A 9,923-nucleotide genomic window follows, 5' to 3' on the forward strand; every position below is an offset into this window, starting at 1 on the left:
CCCCCCAGTTTCCCCGTCCGCCAGGGGGCGCCCTCGCGCCTTTCGCCCCATCCCCGCAGTGTCACGTGGCCTTGGCGCGCCCTCCCCGCTTTCCCCGGTAGGCTCCGCCTTCCGCCCTCTTCGTCCTCCGATTGGCCAAGGGAGCCGTCAGTCGCGGCGCAGCGGGTGGCGATTGGTCCGCGGGGCTCAGTGGGCGGGCACAGGGAGGCGGAAGCGAGCGGGACCCGGATGTGAGCGCGGCCCATGGAGGGGGCGGGACCCCCGGTAAGGGGCGCTGGGGCCGGGGGGGCTGGGGGAGGTGGGGAGGGGTCCTGAGGAGCTTGGGGGGGCGGCGAGACCCCGGGCTGGGGAATACGGGAGGGATTTGGGGGTCCTGAGCGGAATTGGGGAGGTCTGGGGGGGTCGCACGGTGGGGGGCGGCCGCGGTGCGGGGAATGGGGGGGTTGGGGAAAGGAGACCCCCGGCATGGGGGGGACCTTGGTGTGGGGCGGGGGCCGGGGGTGGGCTGGCAGGTGGGATTTGGGTGTGCCAGGTGTGAATTGGGGGGGGTCAGGTGTGAATTTGGGGAATCAGGTGTGATTTGGGTGGTCAGGTGGGGTTTGGATGTGCCAGATGTGATTTAGGGGGTTAGGTGTGATTTGGGTGTGCCAAATGTGGGTCTGGGGGAGTCAGGTGTGGGTTTGGAGGGGTCAGGGGGGTGGTCAGGTGTGAGTTTGGGGGTGTCAGGTGTGATTTGGGTGGTCAGGTGTGAGTTTGGGGGTGTCAGGTGTGATTTGGGTGGTCAGGTGTGTTGAGGGGCAGTTTGGAGCATCTCAGGTGTGATTTGGGTGTGCCAGGTGTGATTTGGGTGTGCCAGGTTGGGTCTGGGGGTGTCAGGTGTGAGTTTGGGGGTGTCAGGTGTGGATCCGGAGGGATCAGGTGTGATTTGGGTGTTTCAGGTGTGATTTGGGTGTTTCAGGTGTGATTTGGGTCTCAGGTGGGTGTGTAGTAGGGCAGTTTTGGGGGCTCAGGTGGGTTTTTTTGGTTCAGGTGTGTTTTGGGGGTCCAGGTGTGTTTGGAGGACCTGATGGGTTTTGGGGGGTTACGTGTATTTTAGGGAGTCAGGTGTGTTTGGGGGGCTCAGGTGTCTTTGGGGGGCTCAGGTGTGTTTTGGGGATTGGTTTAGAGAGTTCAGGTGTGATTGAGGGAGTCAGGTATGTTGAAGGGTTTCAGGTGTGATGTAGAGGATTGGGTGTGTTTTGGGGGAAGTTTTGTGGGTTCAGGTGTGTTTAGGACAATTTGGGTGGGTCAGGTGTGTGTTTGGGGTGTCAGGTGTGTGTTTAGGGTGTCAGGTGTGTGTTTGGGGGGGCAGTTTTGGGGTGTCAGGGGTGTGTTTGGGGTGTTGGGTGTGTGTTTGGGGTGTCAGGGGTGCGTTTGGGGTGTCAGGTGTGTGTTGGGGGACAGGTTTGGGGTGTCAGGGATGTGTTTGGGGGGCAGTTTAGCAGATCCCCGGTTTTGGGGTTCGTGTCTGACTCGGGGTGTCAGTGTCAGGTGTGTGTTTGGGGCAGTTTTGGGGTGTCAGGGATGTGTTTAGGGTGTCAGATGTGTGTTTGGGAGCGGTTTTGGGGTGTCAGGGGTGTGTTTGGGGTGTTGGGTGTGTGTTTGGGGTGTCAGGTGTATGTTTAAAGTGTCAGATGTGTGTTTGGGGGGCAGTTTTGGGGTGTGAGGTGTGTGTTTAGAATGCCAGGTGTGTGTTTGGGGTGTCAGGGGTGTGTTTGGGGCAGTTTTGGGGTGTCAGGGGTGTGTTGGAGGCGTCAAGGGTGTGTTTGGGGTTTCAGGGGTACGTTTGGGGTGTCAGGTGTGTGTTGGGGGACAGGTTTGGGGTGTCAGGGATGTGTTTGGGGGGCAGTTTAGCAGATCCCCGGTTTTGGGGTTCGTGTCTGACTCGGGGTGTCAGTGTCAGGTGTGTGTTTGGGGCAGTTTTGGGGTGTCAGGGGTGTGTTTGGGGTGTCAGGGATGTGTTTGGGGTGTCAGGTGTGTGTTGGGGGGTGGTTTAGCAGGTCCCCGGTTTTGGGGTTCATGTCTGACTCGGGGTGTCGGTGTCCGGTGTGTGTTTGGGGCAGTTTTGGGGTGTCAGGTGTGTGTTGGGGTGTCAGGTGTGTATTTGGGGTGTCAGCTGTGTGTTGGGGGGCCGTTTAGCAGGGCCCGGTTTTGGGGTTCCTGTCTGACTCGGGGGGTCGGGGGTGTCGGTTCCCGTCCTTCCGGGGGTCCCAGCGTTGCCTCCCCGCAGGAGCCCCCCCGCCATGGATGACCTGAACCTGCACTTCAGGTTCCTCAACTGGCGCCGGCGGATCCGGGAGATCCGGGAGGTGCGGGAGGGCCGGGACCGGGATCGGGACCGGGACCGGGACCGGGATCGGGGCCTGCGCTGCCAGGAGCGAGCCCGGCACATCCTGGTGGACGGGGACACCCTCAGGTACCGGGGGGAGCCCGCAGAGCGGGCTGGGGGGGCTGGGGGCGCCCACACAAAGGGGCTGAGGGGAGGGGGGATGCACCCATGGGATGGGAGGGGTCTGGGGCACCCACAAAAATTGGCTGGGGGTGGGGGATGAACCCAGGGGGCTGGGGGGGCTGGGGGCACCCACACAAAGGGGCTGAGGATGGGGGGATGCACCCATGGGATGGGAGGGGTCTGGGGCACCCACACAAAGGGGCTGAGGTGGGGAGGGTGGATGCACCCTGGGGGCTGGGGGCACCCACACAAAGGGGCTGAGGAGGGGGATGCACCCATGGGGTGGGAGGGGGCTGGGGCACCCACACAAAGGGGCTGAGGTGGGGAGGGTGGATGCACCCTGGGGGCTGGGGGCACCCACAAAAAGGGGCTGAGGAGGGGGATGCATCCATGGGGTGGGAGGGGGCTGGGGGCACCCACACAAAGGGGCTGGGGGGATGCACTCATGGGGTGGGAGCGGGCTGCGGGCACCCACAGATCCGGGGGGGCTCTGAGGGTACCGGGGGGGTCGGGGGCTGTCTCAGCCCCCGCGCCCCGCAGCTACCGCGGCCCCTCGGGCGAGGTCGGCTGTTACGTGGCCCCGCGGCCGCTGACCCGCGACAGCAACTACTTCGAGGTGAGCGGGGGGCGCGGGGGGCGCGGGCTGCGCCGGGGGGCGCGGAGCCCTGACCCCCCCGGGCCCTGCCCAGGTGTCCATCGTGGACAGCGGGGTGCGCGGCACCATCGCCGTGGGGCTGGTGCCGCACTGCCACAGCCTCGAGCACCCGCCGGGATGGGGGCCCGGCTCCGTCGCCTACCACGCCGATGATGGAAAGTGAGTGAGCGTCGGGATAGCGGGCCGGGATGTCGCGGTAGCTGGCGGGGAAGCGTTGGGATCGTTGCGGGTGTTGGGATAGAAGGAAATTTCATGGCGTTAGCAGATGTTGGGGTGTGAGGTGAGGGATGAAATGCTTTGGGGTATTAGGGTGTCGGGATACTGGGGAGTGTTGGAACCTCGGGGGTGTCAGATACTGGGGAGTGTTTGATATTGGGGGTGTCAGATACTGGGGAGTGCTGGGACCTTGGGAGTGTCAGATACTGGGGAGTGTTTGATATTGGGGGTGTTGGATATTGGGGTGTGTTGGATATTAGGGTTGTTGGGACTTTGGGGGGTATTGGATATTGGGGAGTGTTGGGACTTTGGGGGTGTTGGGACCTTGAGTGTGTTGGATATTTGGGGTGTTGGATATTGGGTGTGCTGGGACCTTGGGGGTGTTGGATATTGGGGGTGTTGGGTATTGGGGGTGTTGGATATCAGGGTGTTGGATATCGGGGTGTTGGGTATTGTGGGTGTTGGATATTGGGGGTGTTGGGTATTGGGGAGTGTTGGATTTGGGGGTTGTTGGATATTGGGGTGTTGGGTATTGGGGGTGTTGGATATTGGGGGTGTTGGGTGTTGGGGAGTGTTGGATATTGGGGTGTTGGGTATTGGGGGTGTTGGGTATCGGGGTGTTGGGTATCGGGGTGTTGGGTATTGGGGGTGTTGGGTATGGGGGTGTTGGATATCGGGGTGTTGGATATCGGGGTGTTGGGTATTGGGGGTGTTGGATATCGGGGTGTTGGGTATTGGGGGTGTTGGATATTGGGGTGTTGGATATTGGGGTGTTGGGACATTGGGGGTGTTGGGACATTGGGGGTGTTGGGACATTGGAGGTGTTGGGTATTGGGGGTGTTGGATATTGGGGTGTTGGATATCGGGGTGTTGGATATTGGGGGTGTTGGATATTGGGGGTGTTGGATATCGGGGGTGTTGGACATTGGGGGTGTTGGGACATTGGAGGTGTTGGGACATTGGAGGTGTTGGGACATTGGAGGTGTTGGATATTGGGGGTGTTGGATATTGGGGGCAGCCAGGGGGGCAGCAGGACTGGGAGGTGTTGGGGGGCCATTGGGGCCTGTCACAATATTTGGGGTCTGCTCCAGGTTTGAGGTCCCCCATTAGTGACACCCCCCCCCCCATTCTGAACCCCCATTTTCGGGGTCCCCCCGGTTTTGGGGTGCCCCAGGCTGTACAGTGGCCGGGCCAAGGGGCGCCAGTTTGGCTCCAAGTGCAGCTCCGGGGACCGGATCGGCTGTGGTGTCGAGAGGGGCTCGTTCGGAGCCCCCCCAGCCCAGGTGTTCTTCACCAAGAACGGCCAGAGGGTGAGGGGATCCCCACCCTGCCCCAGAGCACCCCCAAAACTCACCGGGGCACCCCAAACCTTCCAGGATCCCCTAAACCTTCTACCCCTCCCCAGCCGCTCTTCACGAAGAATGGACAGAGACTGGGGGGGACCCCCAAATCTTCTGAAACCCCAAAGCCTCCAAAGCCCCCCACTTCCTCCTTTGGTGTTTCCCCAGCTCCCAGATGGGGTCCTGGGGGTGCCCCTTGTCCCTGAGCCCCCCTCACCCCCACTCCCTCAATTGCAGGTGGGGGGTCTGGGGGTGCCGCTGTCGCCCCCGGGGCTGTTCCCAGCCGTGGGGCTGCACTCGCTGGGCGAGGAGGTTCGGCTGCATCTGCCCCCCCCCGGGCCCCCCGAGGATGAGGGGGGGGCCATGCTGGTGGACAGCCTGGAGGAGGAGTGGGGCAGGCTCCACGACGTGCGGCTCTACGGCTCCGTGAGCACCCCGAAAGCTGGGGGGGAAAGGGGGGCTGGAGCCTCCCCCAGGACTGGGGAGGGAGCTCAGAATGAGGGGACGGGGTTGGAACAGGGTGGAGCCCCTCCCTGGGCTGGGGGGTCAGAATTTGAGGTTGTGGGGCGAGAAGAATGGGGCTCTGGGAATTTGGGTAAGGACAGTTTTGGGGATGGGACAAGAGGGGTCCCCAATCCTGGGGAGGGCAGAAAGGGGGGCTGTGACACGGGAGCGGGGTAAAGGGGGTCCCAGCAGCAACATCGGGAGTCTGGGGGTTCTTGGGTGCCCCTCAGATCTCCCATGTGTGCCCCCTGACCCTCTATGACCCCCCCTCAGCCCCTCCAGACCCTCCAATCCCCCCGGGACCCCTCAAACCCTCCCAGGTGCTGTTTTCAGATGGGGAAGGGGATGAATTTCACGGATCTGGGGCTGGTCCGGGTTGGGGGGTGCCCCCTTTCCCCCCTGTCTGAGCCCCCCCGCGCCCCCCCAGGTGTTGGAGTACGTGGGGAAGGGGAAGAGCATCGTGGATGTGGGGCTGGCCCAGGCCCGGCGGCCGCTCAGCCCCCGCAGCCACTACTTCGAGCTGGAGATCCTGGACCCGGGCGAGAAGTGCTACATCGCCCTGGGCGTGGCCAGGAAGGTGCGGGGGGCTCGGAGTTGGGGTACGGGGGGCTGGGGGGGGTGGAGACACCTACGGAGCTGAAGGGGCCAGGGAAGTGGGGAGATGTGGGTCGAAAATGGAGGTCAGAGGGAGTAAAGGGGGGCTGGAGCCTCTTCCAGGGCTGGGAGTGGTCAAGGAAGGAGGGGGCTCAGATTTGGGGTACGGGGGGGCTGGACCTCTCCACCAGGCTGGGGCTGGGCTGGAAGGTGGGAGGGTGTCAAAAATGAGGGTTTGGGGGCAGAAATTTGGGTCTATGAGTTTGGGGGGGCAGGGCCCCCCACATTGCCCTCATCTCTCTCCCTCCCCTGTGCCCCCCCCTCAGGATTACCCCAAAAATCGTCACCCTGGCTGGAGCAGGGGCTCGGTGGCCTACCACGCAGGTGAGCCCCCCAAAAGTGGGGGGGACCCCCCAAAATGGGCAGGAACCTCCCCACATGGCAGAACCCCCCAACCATGGGACCCCAATAGTGGGATCTCCTCCTACTCCTTCTGCCCCTGGAAACCCCTTTCCCATTTTTCCTCCCTATTTTGGGTTGCACCCCTATAAGGAGGGTCTGGGGGTCTCCCCCGTGACCTCGAGGATTCCCCCCTAATCTGGGGTGTCCCCATGGCTCCTCCCTTCTCCCTTCCTCCATCTTTTTCCTCTTCATCCTCTTCCTTTCCCAGCCCAGTTTCCTCCCTTTTTTGGGGTGCACTCCCATGGGGATGGGTGGTTCCAGCCCCTTGGGGTGGGGGGGTCCCTGCAGCCTCTTCCTCCCCCTATTCCACCCTTTTAGCTCCTTCCTCCCCCTTTTTCCTTTCACCCCCTTCACCCTCTTCTTCCTTCCACCTTTCTCAGGCCTATTTCTCTCCTTTTTTTGGGGTGCAGCCCCATGGGAGGGCTCCTCCTCATGGCGGGATTTGGGGATCCCTCTGTGCACCCCCATCCCCAGCTGTCCCCTTCTCCCTGTCCCCCTCCTCCTGTAACCCCTTTCTCTGCCCATTTCCCCCCCTTTCTTTGGGGTGCACCCCATGGAGGGTGTCCTGGGGTTACCCCCACCAGCTGTGGGGGTGTCCCCCTAATCCGGGCTCTCCCCCAGACGATGGAAAGCTGTTCCACGGCAGCGGGGTGGGGGATCCCTTCGGCCCCCGCTGCTACAAGGGCGACGTGATGGGCTGTGGGATCATGTTCCCTCGGGACTACGGCCGGGACAGCGAAGGTACCGCGGGGCTGGGGCCCCCCCGGGGCTGGCCGGGCTCGGGGGGCGTCCCTCACCCTTTTCCCCACCCCAGGTGACAGCGATGACGCCTCGGAGCCCCCCGAGGTGAAGGTGCGCAACGTGATGTACCTGGAGGAGGAGGAGGAGGAAGAGGAAGAGGAGGAGGAGGAAGAAGAGGATGGGGAGGACATGGAGCAGGAGCAGGAGGGCAGGAAGGTCGTGGTAAGGGTGGGGATAACCCGCAAAAAAAAAATCTGTGCCCTAAAACAGGCCCCAGCCCCCAAAAACCTTCTCCTTACCCCCAAAATTCTCCTTTGCCCATCGTTGGCATCCCTTTGAATCACCGGGGGGCACCAACACCCGGATTTTGGGGGGGTTGTGGATGTCCCCCCCCTAATATTTTAGGGTGACCCCCCCGTTTGTCTATGATCCCCACATGTATTTGTGCCCCACCCCTGGACCCCCCATCACCCCAGAAATCTCCTTGCAGCCCCCTTGGGTTCCCTTTACAGCGACTCGCCCTGGGGTCATCCCCTTTGCCCCCACTTTCTTGGATATTGGGGTCTCCCTGCCCTCCCCTCATATTTTGGGGTGACTGCTGTGTGTCCCTGAACCCCCTCCATGTGTTTGTGCCCCCTCAAAACCCCCCTCACCCCAAAAATCCCCCTACACCCCCCTTTTGCCTCACCTTTCCTTGCCTTACTCTCCCCTTTACCCCCTGGTTTTTTTTGGGGGGGTGGGGTCTCCCCCTGCCCCCCAGTCTTGGGGTGACCCCCTGGTTTGTGCCCCCAGGTGTTCTTCACACGCAACGGGATGGTCGTGGGGCGCAGGGAGGTTGGGGTCCCCCCCGGGGGGCTCTTCCCCACCGTGGGGATGCTCAGCACTGGCGAGAGGGTCAAGGTGGACCTGCACCCCCTGAGCGGATAAAGGGGGGGCCCGCGTGGGGCCCCCCAAAACCTGAAACCCTCTGGTGCTCCTTGTGCCCCCCCGGGCCCTCCCAGTGCACTTTAGGATGTTTCCACAGCAGTGGGGACCCCCCCAAGGTGGTTTTTAGGGGGTTCACTCCTGCCCCCACCCCCATAATTTCACTCTTTTAGGGTCTCTTTGGGGGGGTTCCCCTAATTGAATCCCCCATCAAAAGTACCCCAGTTTTGCCCCCCTAGATGTTTTTTTGGGGGTCTCAGCCATGGCCTCCACCATATTTTTGGGGGACCCACCCCTGTGTTTTTTGGGGACTCAATCCTGCCCCTCCCCAGATCATCCCAGTGACCTCCCCAGGTGGATTTGGGGGTCTCAGTCTTGCGCCTTCTACAATGGGTGACCCTCGTGCCCCCCCAGAGCCCCCCAAATCACCCCCTTGACCCTCCCCCTCCACTGACCCCCGGTGCCCCCCAGATCACACCTGCTCCCCCTCATCTCTTCCAGTGCTCCCCTTTCCTGGGGGGTTCCAGGGGGCAGAATTCGGGGTCCCCCCCATCATGAATGTAACCAGACCCTTCCAGTTCCATGGCAACCCCCGTGCTGGTTTTGGGGTCCCCTTTGACGTTTGCACATGGCGGGTGGGGGTCCCCATGCCCCCCCACCCCCCCAAATAAACCCATTTCTTACACCAAAATAAATGTGGATTTATTGGGGTTCCTCCAGGACCCCCCAGATTGCAGGGGGTGTCCCTGTGCCCCCTTTTCTTCACTTCAGGGGGTGGTTGGGGGGGTGTAGGAGGTTTTGGGGGGCCCTCAAGGGCGGTTGGAGGGTCTGGGGAGTATTTGAGGGGTCTGGGGGGGGTCTCAGGGGGAGTTTGGGGGTCCCCAGTAGGACTTTGGTGCTGAAGATGGTGGGAGGGGCGATTGTGGGGGTCCCCTCCTGCTCCCTCAAATCAGGGGTGCCTGGGAGGGTTTGGGGGTCCGGGGGTGGTTTTGGGGGGGCTTGGGGGTGTTCATGAGGGTGATGATGGTGGGGGGGGTCAGTTACGTGTGTCCCCCCCTTGGCACAGAGGACTCCAGGGGGTTTTGGGGGTGCCAGGGCGTTCTGGGGGTCCCTCAGTGTCGTGTCCCCAGCAGGACCTCGGTGAAGAGGGGGGGGCAGTCCCGCTGGGTTTTGAGGGTGCCCCTGAGCCCCCCCTGCCTCGGGGGGCTTTGGGAGTCCCCAGCTGGGTTTTGGGGTGCGGGGGGGGTCCCCGGTGTCCCTCAGTGCCGCGTGCCCAGCAGGACTTTGGTGACGAAGGTGACGATGGCCCCCGCCGGCTGCTCGGGGTCCAGCTCCGCGAACACGTGGCACGCGTTGCCCCCCCCCGGGGCCCCCGCCTGCTTCGCCACGAACCCGAAAATCCTGGGGGGGCAGCGGGGGGTGGGGGGGGCGAGGCCAGAGTCAGATCCGTGCCCCCCTCATTGCCGGGGGTCCCGCTCTGGGGGTCTCCCCACGTACCTGGCCGTGGTCCCGTCGGGGTTCGCCCACCTGGGGGGGGTCAGAGGGGTTGGGAGGTCTGGGAGGGTTGGGGAGGTTGGGGGTCCCCCCGTGCCCCCCCCGTGCCCCCTCACCTGCGCTCCTGGGGGTCGGTGCCGCAGTGGGTGACGCTGCTCACGGGGTAGTGCCGGCGGAAAAAGAGTCTGGGGGCACAGGGGGGGCAGGGGTGAGGGGGGCGTGGGGGCAGGGAGGGGTCGGTGGGTGCTGGGGGGTTCGGGGGGAGGCCGGGGTTGGTTTTGGGGGTGTCGGGTTTGGGGGATCAGTGGTTTGGAGGGTTAGGGGTTTGCTGGGGTTGGTTTGGGGCGGGGGGTTTGGGGCCGTTGAGAGGGTTTGAGGGGTCGGGGCTTGGGGGGATGGGAGGTTTGGGGGGTAGGTGGTTTTGGGGGTCGGTGTTTGGGGGGTTTGGTAGTTTGGGGGGTGGGTGTTTGGGGGTCTCTGATTTTGGGGGGTCGGTGGTTTT

The 9,923-nt window shown here is 63.2% G+C and overlaps 2 protein-coding genes and 1 long non-coding RNA gene across 4 annotated transcripts in view; 1 reads left to right on the forward strand and 2 right to left on the reverse strand.

The window, feature by feature from the left end:
- Positions 1-132: 132 nt before the first annotated feature.
- SPRYD3 (SPRY domain containing 3) lies at positions 133-8,576 on the forward strand. Of its 2 annotated transcripts, none has more exons than XM_064401049.1 (11): positions 133-264; positions 2,270-2,455; positions 3,032-3,107; positions 3,181-3,305; positions 4,537-4,672; positions 4,940-5,128; positions 5,634-5,783; positions 6,127-6,184; positions 6,884-7,003; positions 7,077-7,225; positions 7,796-8,576. In XM_064401049.1, the coding sequence occupies exons 2-11, from the start codon at positions 2,283-2,285 to the stop codon at positions 7,928-7,930; spliced, it is 1,311 nt and encodes a 436-aa protein (XP_064257119.1). In that variant the 5' UTR covers positions 133-264; positions 2,270-2,282; the 3' UTR covers positions 7,931-8,576. The 2 variants fall into 2 exon arrangements, with proteins under 2 accessions (XP_064257119.1, XP_064257118.1); XM_064401048.1 differs by lacking the exon at positions 133-264 and adding an exon at positions 276-298.
- Positions 8,577-8,603: 27 nt separating this feature from the next.
- LOC135287844 (uncharacterized) lies at positions 8,604-9,630 on the reverse strand. The gene is made up of 3 exons (XR_010351323.1): positions 9,538-9,630; positions 9,425-9,454; positions 8,604-9,328 (listed from the first exon to the last, which is right to left on the reverse strand). It is a non-coding gene; the product is annotated as an uncharacterized LOC135287844 (long non-coding RNA).
- Positions 9,631-9,738: 108 nt separating this feature from the next.
- The window catches only part of TNS2 (tensin 2), a 9,046-nt gene continuing 8,861 nt past the window's right edge, over positions 9,739-9,923 (reverse strand). The window contains exon 15 of the mRNA XM_064400990.1: positions 9,739-9,749. Coding sequence (XP_064257060.1) covers positions 9,739-9,749 — 11 coding nt within the window. The remainder of the gene's footprint in view (positions 9,750-9,923) is intronic.

The sequence above is a fragment of the Passer domesticus genome, chromosome 31 (genome assembly GCF_036417665.1).
Source record: "Passer domesticus isolate bPasDom1 chromosome 31, bPasDom1.hap1, whole genome shotgun sequence".
NCBI classification, from domain to species: domain Eukaryota; kingdom Metazoa; phylum Chordata; class Aves; order Passeriformes; family Passeridae; genus Passer; species Passer domesticus.